Below are 15,726 nucleotides of genomic sequence, written 5' to 3'. Positions count from 1 at the left end.
AACAAACGTACAGTCAATAACACAATAGAACAAAAGTCTATATGCAGAATGTGCAAATGAGATAAGTTAATAAGGGAGGTAAGGCAATAAATAGGTCATAGTGGCGAAATAATTACAATTTAGCAATTAAACACCGGAGTGATAGATGTGCAGAAGATGAATGTGCAAGGAGGTGCAAAGGAGCAAAAAAAAACAGTATGGGGATGAGGTAGATTGGATGGACTTTTTAGATAAGGCGGGGCTTTACCTAGCAGAGACTTGTAGGTGACCTGGGTGTGGCGACGAGTGTGAAGCGAGGGCCAGCCAACGCTTTGGTGACAAAACGGATGGCACTGTGATAGACTGCATCTGAGTGTTGGAGGCTATTTTGTAAATGACATCGCCGAAGTCAAGGATCGGTAGGATAGTCAGTTTTACGAGGGTATGTTTGGCAGCATGAGTGAAGGAAGCTTTGTTGCGAAATAGGAAGCCGATTCTAGATTTAATTTTGGATTGGAGATGCTTAATGTGAGTCTGGAAGGAAAGTTTACAGTCTAACTAGACACCTAGGTATTTGTAGATGTCCACATATTCTAAGTCAGAACCGTCCAGAGTAGTGATGCTGGGCGGGCAGGCAGGTGCTGGTAGCAATCGGTTGAAGAGCATGCATTTAGTTTTACTTGCATTTAAGAGCTGTTGGAGGCCACGGAAGGAGAGTTGTATGGCATTGAAGCTCGTTAGGGGGTTAGATAGCACAGTGTCCAAAGACGGGCCGAAAGTATATAGAATGGTGTCGTCTGCGTAGAGGTGGATCAGGGAATCGCCCGCAGCAAGAGCAACATCATTGATATACACAGAGAAAAGAGTCGGCCCGAGAATTGAACCCTGTGGCACCCCCATAGAGACTGCCAGAGGACCGGACAGCATGCCCTCTGATTTGACACACTGAACTCTGTCTGCAAAGTAATTGGTGAACCAGGCAAGGCAGTCATCCGAAAAACGGTGGCTTGCCAAAATAAATTCATAAAACATACCAGTTTAAAGATGAACTTCTTGTTAATCCAACCAAGGTGTCAGATTTCAAAAAGGCTTTACGGCGAAAGCATACCATGCGATTATCTGAGAAAAGCGCCCAGCAGACAAATCATTACAAACAGTTACCAGCCAAGTAGAGGAGTTACACAAGTCAGAAATAGCGATAAAATTAATCACTTACCTTTGAATATCTTCATATGGTTATGAATATGGCTATTCATCCAAAAGTGAAAATGCCAAAGAAGTTAAAAGAGGGGGATGACCTCGGTGCTTTCCAATTTTTGGGAATCTCAAACGATACGAAATAGAGGTTGAACAGGCTAGTAGGGGTTACAACAATTTCGGCTGATAATTTTAGAAAGAGAGGGTCCAGATTGTCTAGCACTACTGATTTGTAGGGGTCCAGATTTTGCAGCTCTTTCAGAACATCTGGATTTGGGTGAAGGAGAAATGGGGGAGGCAATGGACAAGTTGCTGTGGGGGTGCAGGGCTGTTGACCGGGGTAGGGGTGGCCAGGTGGAAAGCCTGGCCAGCCGTAGAAAAATTCTTATTGAAATTCTCAATTATCATGGATTTATCGGTGGTGACAGTGTTTCCTAGCCTCAGTGCAGTAGGCAGATGGGAGGAGGGGCTCTTATTCTCCATGGACTTTACAGTGTCCTAGAACTTTTGGTGTTTGTGCTTCAGGATGCAAATTTCTGTTTGAAAAAGCTTTCCTAACTGAATGTGTATATTGGTTCCTAACTTCCCTGAAAAGTTGCATATCGCGGGAGCTATTTGATACTAATGCAGTACGCCACAGGATGTTTTTTGTGCTGGTAGTCAGGTCTGGAGTGAACCAAGGGCTATATCTGTTCCTGGTTCTCCATTTTTGGAATGGAGCATGCTTATTTAAGATGCAGGCACTTTTAAAACCATACATCTTCTACTGATGGAATGAGATCAATATCCTTCCAGGATACCCCGGCCAGGTAGATTAGAAAGACCTGCTCGCAGAAGTGTTTTAGGGAGCGTTTGACAGTGATGAGGGGTGGTCGTTTGACCACAGACCCATTACGGAACCAAGCAATGAGGTAGTGATCACTGAGATCCTGGTTGAAGACAGCAGAGATGTATTTGGAGGGCAGGTTGGTTAGGATGATATCTATGGGGGTGCCTATGTTTACGGATTTGGGGTTGTACCTGGTAGGTTCATTGATCATTTGTGTGAGATTGAGGGCATTAAGCTTGGATTGTAGGATGGCCGGGGTGTTAAGCATGTCCCGGTTTAGGTCCCCTAACAGCACGAGCTCTGAAGAGAGATGGGGGGAAATCAATTCACATATGTTGTCCAGGGCACAGCTGGGGGCAGAAGGTGGTCTATAGCAAGCGGCAACAGTGAGAGACTTGTTTCTTGAAAGGTGGATTTTTAAAAGTAGAAGCTCAAATTGTTTGGGCACAGACCTGGATAGTAAGACAGAACTCTACAGGCTATCTCTGCAGTAGATTGCAACTCTGTCCCCTTTGGCAGTTCTATCTTGTCAGACAATTTTGTAGTTAGGGATGGAAATTTCAGGGTTTTTGGTGGTCTTCCTAAGCCAGGATTCAGACACGGCTAGGACATCAGGGTTGGCACAGTGTGCTAAAGCAGTGAGTAAAACAAACTTAGGGAGTCGGCTTCTAGTGTGAACATACATGAAACTAAGGCTTTTACAGTTACAGAAGTCAACAAATGGAGCACCTGGAGAATGGGAGTGGAGCAAAGCACTGCAGGGGTTAACCTCTACATCACCAGAGGAACAGAGGAGGAGTAGGATAAGGGTACGGCTAAAGGCTATCAGACCTGGTCTTCTAGTACGAACAGAGAGTAAAAGTAGCAGGTTTCTGGGCGCGATAGAATAGATTCAAGGCATAATGTACAGTCAAAGGTATGGTAGGATGTGAATACAGTGGGGTAAACCTAGGCATAGCCGAGTGATCATAGGGACCAGTGGGTAGCTAGGCTAGCTGGAGACACTGCGATTCAGACAGCTAGCGGGCTAGCAGAATGGCCTTAGAGGGACGTATGGTACATATACACGGGACACAACAAGACGAAGACAAAGACGCCTGACTGCTTCTTGGGTTCATCGTTAGGATCCTATGGTTAGCCTTAAGATGCTGTTATTTGTGATGGGGGACAGACAGACTGTCTAGTTTAATGTGTGTTGAAGTAGCAGAAAAGAGCCTGTCGCTTACAAAGTGCCACCAATGTGTCTCTCTCTCTCTCTCTCTGTGTGTGATGTAGAATAGATTTGTTTTGAAAAGGAAGGTCAAGGACGCCAAAGCATGGTGACACACACACTTTCTCTCTCTCTCTGTTTCTCTCTCTCTCTCTCTCTCTCTCTCTCTCTCTCTCTCTCTCTCTCTCTCTGTCTCTCTGTCTCTCTCTCTGTCTCTCTCTCTCTCTCTCTCTCTCTCTCTCTCTCTCTCTCTCTCTCTCTCTCTCTCTCTCCATTTGTGATGCTCCTACACCCTAACACTTGTTGTGGTTGAGTGTGTGAGTCATTGTGCATCAGTGTCAAAGCTATAGGACCTAACATTTTCTGAGCCCTGACACCAGACTGTCCTTAACTGTCAGCTATTTAGTTTCCTGCAGGCCATCAAATTCACACCAGCCTGTGAGAAAATCCACACCAGACAGAGAGACAGAGAGACAGAGAACAGTGTATCAGTTTAGTCAGCGTTGATTAAGGTACGATAGTAGGGCAGTATTCAGTTATTAGTTATTAGTTATTATTACCTTAGTTGATTAAGGTACGATAGTAGAGCAGTATTCAGTTATTAGTTATTAGTTATTATTACCTTAGTTGATTAAGGTACGATGGTAGAGCTGTGCATGTGTGTGGGATAACCATCACAATGACATTTGTCCTTGGAAAATGCTGAGTCACTTCTAACACTGCTAGTGGCTAACACACACACACACACACACACACACACACACACACACACACACACACACACACACACACACACACACACACACACACACACACACACACACACACACACACACACACACACACACACACACACACTATATATGGTGCCGTCCTGCTAACTGGCAGGATGCACTTCCAACAGAGCAGAGTACTAGTTGTTGCTACTGACTGAGTGTAGATATGAGATTAATTTATTATTGCATAAAGAACAGACACCTGTGTTCACAAAGCATCTCAGTGTAGGAACATTGATCTAGGATCAGCTCCTCTTGTCGATGTTTTGTCTTATTGATTGTGATCTAAACGGATCCTAGATCAGCACTCTGAGGTCACAGACAGTATCTTGTATTTTTCACTCTCCTCCCCCTCCTCCTCCTCTCCTCACTCCTCCTCTCCTCATTTCCTTCCCCCTCCTCCTCCTCTCCTCTACTCCCCCTCCTCCTCCTCTCCTACCCTCCTCTTCATCTCCTACCCTCCTCCTCTTCTTCTCCCGTACTCCCCCTCCTCTCCTACCCTCCTCTTCCTCTCCTACCATCCTCCTCCTCTCCTCCCTCTCCTACCCTCCTCTTCCTCTCCTCCCCCTCCTCCTCCTCTCCTCTACTCCACCGCGTCCTCTTCTCCTACCCTCCTCTTCCTCTCCTACCCTCCTCCTCTTCTTCTCCCGTAATCCCCCTCCTCTCCTACCATCCTCTTCCTCTCCTCCTCTCCTCCCCCTCTCCTCCCTCTCCTACCCTCCTCCTCCTCTCCTCCCCCCCCTCCTCCTCCCTACTTTTCTCCTCCCTCCCCCCTCCTCCTCCTCCTCCTCTCCTCTCCTCCCTCCTCTCCTCCTCCCTACTCCTCTCCTCCTCTCATCTTTTCAGGTTTGATCTACACTACAGGTATTCTGGACTGTGAAACCAAGTCGTCCTATTGGTTGACGGTCCACGCCACCACTCGCGGGATCACGCCCCTCTCCGCCTCCATTGAGGTCTTCATCCAGGTGTGTGAAAAAACTAGTGTGTGTGAAGGTGTCCTCATGTTTCCCAGTGTCCTCCACAGTTCAGAAGACCTTGTGCATATATTATTACAACATTTGTGACGTTTTCGTTCGTTTTAGACTTCGGGAAAGTTGTTTTTCTTCCCTGGCTGTTTGGGGCAAAACAAAACATTTTCACGAGGTCAGCCGAAGTTCGGTTAGCTGAAGTCTACGCCCCTTCGTCCGTGATTGGTCAACTGTAGGGATTCTGAAATAAAGTCTTTGTTGTCATTCAACAAGAGAGACGACTCGTTTTCATGCACATTTTGTCATTGAGAAATTCTGCACCAATAGTCTTTATGTAAAATAGCACGACTAAGAACTCCTCGGGCAACAAAAAAAACGTCAAAATTAACAACAGATTTCATTCGGACTATTTTGAAGAAGTGTAACCTGGCTTCCTTTCCATGCGAGCTTGTTCGGGTCACTTAGACGACTTTAAAGCATGTTGACGCCTTCAGTGTGTTTCTGAGTGAGTGTGTGTGTGTGTGTGTCTCTCTCTGCCTTTCAAGACGTTTTCAGGTCCATCTGTATTCTCCCCAGAACAAAGAGCTTAATGACACCCAGCCTACAACCCCAAACAGCAAGCAATGTGGAACCAACAGACCAGTGACCATCTCTTCCTCAGTTAATACCTACATTAAGAACCAACAGACCAGTGACTATCTCTTCCTCAGTTAATACCTACATTAAGAACCAACAGACCAGTGACTATCTCTTCCTCAGTTAATACCTACATTAAGAACCAACAGACCAGTAACTATCTCTTCCTCAGTTAATACCTACATTAAGAACCAACAGACCAGTGACTATCTCTTCCTCAGTTAATACCTACATTAAGAACCAACAGACCAGTAACTATCTCTTCCTCAGTTAATACCTACATTAAGAACCAACAGACCAGTAACTATCTCTTCCTCACTTAATACCTACATTAAGAACCAACAGACCAGTAACTATCTCTTCCTCAGTTAATACCTACATTAAGAACCAACAGACCAGTAACTATCGCTTCCTCAGTTAATACCTACATTAAGAACCAACAGACCAGTAACTATCTCTTCCTCAGTTAATACCTACATTAAGAACCAACAGACCAGTGACTATCTCTTCCTCAGTTAATACCTACATTAAGAACCAACAGACCAGTGACTATCTCTTCCTCAGTTAATACCTACATTAAGAACCAACAGACCAGTAACTATCTCTTCCTCAGTTAATACCTACATTAAGAACCAACAGACCAGTAACTATCTCTTCCTCACTTAACACCTACATTAAGAACCAACAGACCAGTAACTATCTCTTCCTCAGTTAATACCTACATTAAGAACCAACAGACCAGTAACTATCTCTTCCTGAGCTAATTGCTATATTACATTAAGAAACTACGTGCTAACACTCGCTTGATGTTTTGCTCAATGGGCAAACTGAGTCCTGTGATGCAAAACAGACTGAGATTCTAACTCTTGGGGATGAGCTCGTAAATTTCCCCCTTGTGTTTGAGAGTGCTCTCTGTGCCGATCGTAAATTCAGAGCGTTGTCAGATTGTCCATTCATAAATTTAGAACATTTCGTATGCAGAGTGTATACTGCAGTCAAGGGCACATGCTAACTGGATAAAATGGTGGCTAGCTTGCTAGGAACTTCCAGTCATAAGAGTGAACACCCTGGGAGAACACCCTGGGAGAACACCCTGGGAGAACACCCTGGGAGAACACCATGAGAGAACACCCTGGGAGAACACCCTGGGAGAACACCCTGAGAGAACACCCTGGGAGAACACCCTGGGAGAACACCCCGGGAGAACACCCTGGGAGAACACTCTGGGAGAACACCCTGAGAGAACACCCTGGGAGAACACCCTGGGAGAACACCCTGGGAGAACACCCTGGGAGAACACCCTGGGAGAACACCCTGGGAGAACACCCTGGGAGAACACCCTGGGAGAACACTCTGGGAGAACACCTCACTGGGAACTGTTTCCTCTCCCTAGCAGAACCATAGATAGGCTGTTTTAATGTTATCAAGAGGTTTGTGAATGTAACTGTATTACTGGTACCAATTTTTTTTTTGCAGATGTTTGCTGACACCAATGGGAGGTAGGGCATTTGTAAATTCAGCAATTATTCAGTACTCAGAACAGAGTGGGAGAGAATCGGAGTAGATAATGTAATGTGTTGTTTCCAGGTGGAGGACAGCATACAGTATGCTGATGAATAACTAGAACCTTTGATGTCATATTAAAAACACCTCCTCCCTTCTGCCCCCCGATCTCCCTTCTCCCCCCCGATCTCTCTCTCCCTTCTCTCCCCCGATCTCTCTCTCCCTTCTCTCTCTCTCCCATCTCCCCCCGATCTCTCTCTCCCTTCTCTCTCCTCTCGCTCTCTCTCTCCTCTCTCCCTTCTCCACCCCTCTCTCTCTCCCTTCTACCCCGATCTCTCTCCCTTCTCTCTCCCTTTTCTCTCTTCTCGCTCTCTCTCCTCTCTCTTACTCCTCTCTCTTCCCCCTCTCTCTCTTCCCTCTCTCTGTCTCTCTCTCTCCCTTCTCTCTCTCCCTTCTCTCTCCTCTCGCTCTCACTCTCTCCTCTCTCCTCTCTCTTCCCTCTCTCTCTCTTCTCTCTCATCCCCCTCTCTCTTCCCCCTCTCACCCCTCTCTCTCTTCCCTCTCTCTCTTCTCTCTCTTCCCCCCTCTCTCTTCCCCCTCTCTCCTCTCTTTCTCCCCTCTCTCTCTCCCCTCTCTCTGTCCTATCCCCCTATCCCCTGTCCCCCCCCCGCTCCCTTCCAGGTAGAGGACGTGAACGATAACTCCCCCTTGACCTCCGACCCCATCTATCACCCCGTCGTCATGGAAAACTCTCCCAAAGATCTGTCCGTCATCCGTATCCAGGCGCAGGACCCCGACTTCACCGCCATGCCCGGTCGCCTTAGTTACCGCATCACCGCCGGCAACCCACAGAACTTCTTCTCCATCAACTCCAAAACAGGTGACCTCTGACCCTTAACACCTGATGTCTAACCCTTAACCCTAGGGCCTGTATCGACAAAGCGTTTCTGAATAGGAGTGTTGAACTCGGATCAGATTTCCACCTGTCCATATAATATTATTAATCATGGAAACTTTGTTCCTGGAGTGCCGCAGGTATTGCAGGGTTTTGATCCAACTAGGCAGCACACCTGACCAACTGAGCTAATTGATCAGTTCGGTGATTGACTTAATTTCGACACACCTGGTCTTCCTGGACGGTTAAATAAAAAAAACATGACGTTGTCCTTCAGGACCGGACCGATCCCTGATCTAACAGACTACAGGCCCTCACGTTGTCCTTCAGGACCGGGCCGATCCCTGATCTAACAGACTACAGGCCCTCACGTTGTCCTTCAGGACCGGGCCGATCCCTGATCTAACAGACTACAGGCCCTCACGTTGTCCTTCAGGACCGGGCCGATCCCTGATCTAACAGACTACAGGCCCTCACGTTGTCCTTCAGGACCGGACCGATCCCTGATCTAACAGACTACAGGCCCTCACGTTGTCCTTCAGGACCGGGCCGATCCCTGATCTAAAAGACTACAGGCCCTCACGTTGTCCTTCAGGACCGGGCCGATCCCTGATCTAACAGACTACAGGCCCTCACGTTGTCCTTCAGGACCGGGCCGATCCCTGATCTAACAGACTACAGGCCCTCACGTTGTCCTTCAGGACCGGGCTGATCCCTGATCTAAAAGACTACAGGCCCTCACGTTGTCCTTCAGGACCGGGCCGATCCCTGATCTAACAGACTACAGGCCCTCACGTTGTCCAGGACCGGACCGATCCCTGATCTAACAGACTACAGGCTCTCACGTTGTCCTTCAGGACCGGACCGATCCCTGATCTAACAGACTACAGGCCCTCACGTTGTCCTTCAGGACCGGGCCGATCCCTGATCTAGCAGACTACAGGCCCTCACGTTGTCCTTCAGGACCGGGCCGATCCCTGATCTAACAGACTACAGGCCCTCACGTTGTCCTTCAGGACCGGGCCGATCCCTGATCTAACAGACTACAGGCCCTCACGTTGTCCTTCAGGACCGGGCCGATCCCTGATCTAACAGAATACAGGCCCTCACGTTGTCCTTCAGGACCAGGCCGATCCCTGATCTAAAAGACTACAGGCCCTCACGTTGTCCTTCAGGACCGGGCCGATCCCTGATCGAAAAGACTACAGGCCCTCACGTTGTCCTTCAGGACCAGGCCGATCCCTGATCGAAAAGACTACAGGCCCTCACGTTGTCCTTCAGGACCAGGCCAATCCCTGATCTAAAAGACTACAGGCCCTCACATTGTCCTTCAGGACCGGGCCGATCCCTGATCTAAAAGAATACAGGCCCTCACGTTGTCCTTCAGGACCGGGCCGATCCCTGGTCTAAAAGGTGGACCTGATCCTAGATCTGAGAAGCTTCAAGACTACAGGCCCTCACGTTGTCCTTCAGTACCGGGCCGATCCCTGGTCTAAAAGGTGGCCCTGATCCTAGATCTGAGAAGCTTTAAGTATACAGGATCTCACCTTTAAGAATACAGGCCCTCACCACGGTCTATAAGAATACAGGCCCTCACCTTTAAGAATACAGGCCCTCATGTTGTCCTTCAGGACCGGGCCGATCCCTGATCGAAAAGACTACAGGCCCTCACGTTGTCCTTCAGGACCGGGCCGATCCCTGATCTAACAGACTACAGGCCCTCACGTTGTCCAGGACCGGACCGATCCCTGATCTAACAGACTACAGGCCCTCACGTTGTCCTTCAGGACCGGACCGATCCCTGATCTAACAGACTACAGGCCCTCACGTTGTCCTTCAGGACCGGGCCGATTCCTGATCTAGCAGACTACAGGCCCTCACGTTGTCCTTCAGGACCGGGCCGATCCCTGATCTAACAGACTACAGGCCCTCACGTTGTCCTTCAGGACCGGGCCGATCCCTGATCTAACAGACTACAGGCCCTCACGTTGTCCTTCAGGACCGGGCCGATCCCTGATCTAACAGACTACAGGCCCTCACGTTGTCCTTCAGGACCAGGCCGATCCCTGATCTAAAAGACTACAGGCCCTCACGTTGTCCTTCAGGACCAGGCCAATCCCTGATCGAAAAGACTACAGGCCCTCACGTTGTCCTTCAGGACCAGGCCAATCCCTGATCTAAAAGACTACAGGCCCTCACATTGTCCTTCAGGACCGGGCCGATCCCTGATCTAAAAGAATACAGGCCCTCACGTTGTCCTTCAGGACCGGGCCGGTCCCTGGTCTAAAAGGTGGACCTGATCCTAGATCTGAGAAGCTTCAAGACTACAGGCCCTCACGTTGTCCTTCAGTACCGGGCCGATCCCTGGTCTAAAAGGTGGCCCTGATCCTAGATCTGAGAAGCTTTAAGTATACAGGATCTCACCTTTAAGAATACAGGCCATCACCACGGTCTATAAGAATACAGGCCCTCACCTTTAAGAATACAGGCCCTCACCACGGTCTATAAGAATACAGGCCCTCACCATGGTCTTTAAGAATACAGGCCCTCACCACGGTCTATAAGAATACAGGCCCTCACCATGGTCTTTAAGAATACAGGCCCTCACCTTTAAGAATACAGGCCCTCACCACGGTCTTTAAGAATACAGGCCCTCACCACAGTCTATAAGAATACAGGCCCTCACCACGGTCTTTAAGAATACAGGCCCTCACCACGGTCTTTATGAATACAGGCCCTCACCTTTAAGAATACAGGCCCTCACCACGGTCTATAAGAATACAGGCCCTCACCTTTAAAAATACAGGCCCTCACCTTTAAGAATACGGGCCCTCACCTTTAAGAATACAGGCCCTCACCTTTAAGAATACAGGCCCTCACCTTTAAGAATACAGGCCCTCACCTTTATGAATACTAGACAGTAGATTGAGTGTTGACATGGCGATGACACTAGACAGTAGATTGAGTGTTGACATGGCGATGACACTAGACAGTAGATTGAGTGTTGACATGGCGATGACACTAGACAGTAGATTGAGTGTTGACATGGCGATGACACTAGACAGTAGATTGAGTGTTGACATGGCGATGACACTAGACAGTAGATTGAGTGTTGACATGGTGATGACACTAGACAGTAGATTGAGTGTTGACATGGCGATGACACTAGACTGTAGATTGAGTGTTGACATGGCGATGACACTAGACAGTAGATTGAGTGTTGACATGGCGATGACACTAGACAGTAGATTGAGTGTTGACATGGCGATGACACTAGACAGTAGATTGAGTGTTGACATGGCGATGACACTAGACAGTAGATTGAGTGTTGACATGGCGATGACACTAGACAGTATATTGAGTGTTGACATGGCGATGACACTAGACAGTAGATTGAGTGTTGACATGGCGATGACACTAGACAGTAGATTGAGTGTTGACATGGCAGTGACACTAGACAGTAGATTGAGTGTTGACATGGCGATGACACTAGACAGTAGATTGAGTGTTGACATGGCAATGACACTAGACAGTAGATTGAGTGTTGACATGGCGATGACACTAGACAGTAGATTGAGTGTTGACATGGCGATGACACTAGACAGTATATTGAGTGTTGACATGGCGATGACACTAGACAGTAGATTGAGTGTTGACATGGCGATGACACTAGACAGTTGATTGTAGATGCGTGTTACCATTTATCCCAAGTTGAACTCAGAGTTGACCATGATATCCCACTGAGCTGAAGCACACACACACACACGCGCACACGCGCACACACACACACACACACACACACACACACACACACACACACACACACACACACACACACACACACACACACACACACACAAAGCTATGTCTTACTATACTTGTTAGTACTTTGTGGGGACCAACGAATCAGTCCCATTCAAAATCATATTTTCCCTAACCCCTAAATCTAACCCTAACCTAACACTAACCTAACCCGAACCTTAATCTAACCCTAACCCTAGCCCTAACCTAACCCTAACCCTAACCTTAATCTAACCCTAACCTAACCCTAACCCTAGCCCTAACCTAACCCTAACCTTAATCTAACCCTAACCTTAACCCTAACCTAACCCTAACCTAACCCTAACCCTAACTCTAACCTTAACCTAACCCTAACCCTAAATCTAACCCTAACCTTAACCTACCGCTAACCAAAATCGAACCCTAACCTTAATCTAACCCTAAACAAAATCGAACCCTAACCAAAATCTAACCCTAACCGAACCCTAACCTTAACCTAACCTTAACCTAACCCTAACCTTAATCTAACCCTAACCTTAACCTAACCCTAACCAAAATCTAACCCTAACCTCAACCTAACCCTAACCTCAATCTAACCCTAACCTTAACCTAACCCTAACCTTAATCTAACCCTAACCTTAACCTAACCTTAACCTTAATCTAACCCTAACCTTAACCTAACCCTAACCTTAATCTAACCCTAACCAAAATCTAACCCTAACCCAATATCTAACCCTAACCTTAACCTAACCCTAACCTCAATCTAACCCTAACCAAAATCGAACCCTAACCCAAAATCTAACTCTAACCTTAACCTAACCCTAACCTCAATCTAACCCTAACCTTAACCTAACCTTAACCTTAATCTAACCCTAACCTTAAACTAACCCTAACCTTAATCTAACCATAACTTTAATCTAACACTAACCTTAACATAACCTTAACCTAACCCTAACCCTAGTTAATCTAATGTCCTTCAGGCTCTGGATTTTAGTTAGTTTACTATTCTAGTAAGGATTTCTGGCACTCCCACACACACTACTGTACTCCCAAGTATAGTACAACATGTACACACACACACACACACACACACACACACACACACACACACACACACACACACACACACACACACACACACACACACACACACACACACACACACACACACACACACATACACATGCACACGCACACGCACACACACACACAAGAACATTGGAGCATTGGGCCAGTAACCGAAGAGTTTCTGGATATAATCCCCAAGCTGACAAGGTAAAAATCTATCGTTCTACCCTTCAGCAACCCACTGTTCCCCGGGTGCCAATGACGTTGATGTCAATCAAGGCAGTCCCCCACACCTCTCTGATTTAGAGGGGTTTGGTTAAATGCGGAAGACACAGTTCAGTTGAATACATTCAGTTGTACAACTGACAAGGTACAGTGGCTTGCGACAGCCTTCCAACCTGGAATTAAAATAGATTTTTGGGGGGTTTGTATCATTTGATTTACACAACATGCCCACCACAAATGAGAAATAAGACAAAAAACTGAAAACTTGAGCGTGCATAACTATTCACCCCCCCAAAGTCAATACTTTGTAGAGCCACCTTTTGCAGCAATTACAGCTGCAAGCCTCTTGGGGTATGCCTCTATAAGCTTGGCACATCTAGCCACTGGGATTTTTGCCCATTCTTCAAGGCAAAACTGCTCCAGCTCCTTCAAGTTGGATGGGTTCTGCTGTTGTACAACAATCCTTAAGTCATACCACAGATTCTCAATTTGATTGAGGTCTGGGCTTTGAATAGGCCATTCCAAGTTATTTAAATGTTTCCCCTTAAACCACTCGAGTGTTGCTTTAGCAGTGTGCTTAGGGTCATTGTCCTGCTGGAAGGTGAACCTCCGTCCCAGTCTCAAATCTCTGGAATACCGAAACAGGTTTCCCTCAAGAATTGTATTTGTGTATTTAGCGCCATTCATCATTCCTTCAATTCTGACCAGTTTCCCAGTCCCTGCCAATGAAAAACATCCCCACAGCATGATGCTGCCACCACCATGCTTCACTGTGGGGATGATGTTCTCGGGGTGAGGTGAGGTGTTGTTCTGTATGTTAACCGTGTTTTATTCTGTTCCTCAGGTCTGATAACAACAACATCGAGGAAACTGGACAGAGAGCAGCAAGCAGAGCACTTCCTAGAGGTACACCAACGTGTGTGTGTGTGTGTGTGTGTGTGTGTGTGTGTGTGTGTGTGTGTGTGTGTGTGTGTGTGTGTGTGTGTGTGTGTGTGTGTGCGTGTGCATGTGTGTGTGTATGTGATCGACCAGTATCTTTGATGAGGGCCCAGGAGCTAATCTGCTCATAAATGGGGCGCTGGCAAAGACCTCCAGCCTCCCCAACGGTCATCAATGGTGAGAACAGAAATACTGTAGGTACAATTAAGTAAAGTACCTGTTAGTGTGTCAGATATCTAGAAGAAAAAGAAACGCACACCTATTTAGGCGGGATGACTCGTTTATATAGTGTCAAAAGACACAGGTGTCTGTAATCATGGCCAAGAGTGGCCTAATATCATTGGTTAATAATCAAATATTAAAATGTCATACAAAGAACAGCATACAAACAACAAATGGATAGCATACGATCATAGATTAATTTTAGATTACACAAGCTTACAAACAAGTGTGTCAGATATCACCTATTAGTGTGTCAGATATCACCTGTTAGTGTGTCAGATATCACCTGTTAGTTTGTCAGATATCACCTATTAGTTTGTCAGATATCATAGTGTGTCAGATATCACCTGTTAGTTTGTCAGATATCACCTATTAGTGTGTCAGATATCACCGGTTAGTTTGTCAAATCAAATGTATTTATAAAGCCCTTCTTACATCAGCTGATATCTCAAAGTGCTGTACAGAAACCCAGCCTAAAACCCCAAACAGCAAGCAATGCAGGTGTAGAAGCACTGTGGCTAGGAAAAACTCCCTAGAAAGGCCAAAACCTAGGAAGAAATCTAGAGAGGAACCATGCTCTGAGGGGTGGCCAGTCCTCTTCTGGCTGTGCCGGGTGGAGATGATAACAGAACATGGCCAAGATGTTCAAATGTTCATAAATGACCAGCATGGTCCAATAATAATAGTCAGTTGAAACTGGATTAGCAGCTCGGCCAGGTGGACTGGGGACAGTAAGGAGGCATCATGCTAGGTAGTCCTGAGGCATGGTCCTAGGGCTCAGGTCCTCCGAGAGAGAGAAAGAAAGAAAGAAAGAATTAGAGAGAGCATACTTAAATTCACACAGGACACCGGATAGGACAGGAGAAGTACTCCAGATATAACAAACTGACCCTAGCCCCCCGACACATAAACTACTGCAGCATAATTGTCAGATATCACCTGTTAGTGTGTCAGATATCACCTGTTAGTGTATCAGATATCACCTGTTAGTGTGTCAGATATCATAGTGTGTCAGATATCACCTGTTAGTGTGTCAGATATCATAGTGTGTCAGATATCACCTGTTAGTGTGTCAGATATCACCTGTTAGTGTATCAGATATCACCTGTTAGTGTGTCAGATATCATAGTGTGTCAGATATCACCTGTTAGTGTGTCAGATATCATAGTGTGTCAGATATCACCTGTTAGTGTGTCAGATATCACCTGTTAGTTTGCCAGATATCACCTGTTAGTGTGTCAGATATCAAGGTGTGTCAGATATCACCTGTTAGTGTGTCAGATATCACTTGTTAGTTTGTCAGATATCACCTGTTAGTGTGTCAGATATCACCTGTTAGTTTGCCAGATATCACCTGTTAGTGTGTCAGATATCAAGGTGTGTCAGATATCACCTGTTAGTGTGTCAGATATCACTTGTTAGTTTGTCAGATATCACCTGTTAGTGTGTCAGATATCAAGGTGTGTCAGATATCACCTGTTAGTGTGTCAGATATCACC

At 46.6% G+C, this 15,726-nt stretch overlaps 1 protein-coding gene across 1 annotated transcript in view; it reads left to right on the top strand.

The window, feature by feature from the left end:
- Positions 1-15,726, top strand: part of fat3b (FAT atypical cadherin 3b) — a 333,323-nt gene that overhangs the window by 83,488 nt on the left and 234,109 nt on the right. The window contains 3 exon segments of the mRNA XM_031809102.1: positions 4,838-4,956; positions 7,780-7,978; positions 13,911-13,972. Of these exon segments, the coding sequence (XP_031664962.1) occupies positions 4,838-4,956; positions 7,780-7,978; positions 13,911-13,972 (380 nt within the window).

The sequence above is a fragment of the Oncorhynchus kisutch genome, linkage group LG29 (genome assembly GCF_002021735.2).
Source record: "Oncorhynchus kisutch isolate 150728-3 linkage group LG29, Okis_V2, whole genome shotgun sequence".
Taxonomy (NCBI): Eukaryota; Metazoa; Chordata; class Actinopteri; order Salmoniformes; family Salmonidae; genus Oncorhynchus; species Oncorhynchus kisutch.
Note: the sequence above shows the minus strand (reverse complement) of the source record. Positions and strands in the feature narration are given on the sequence as shown.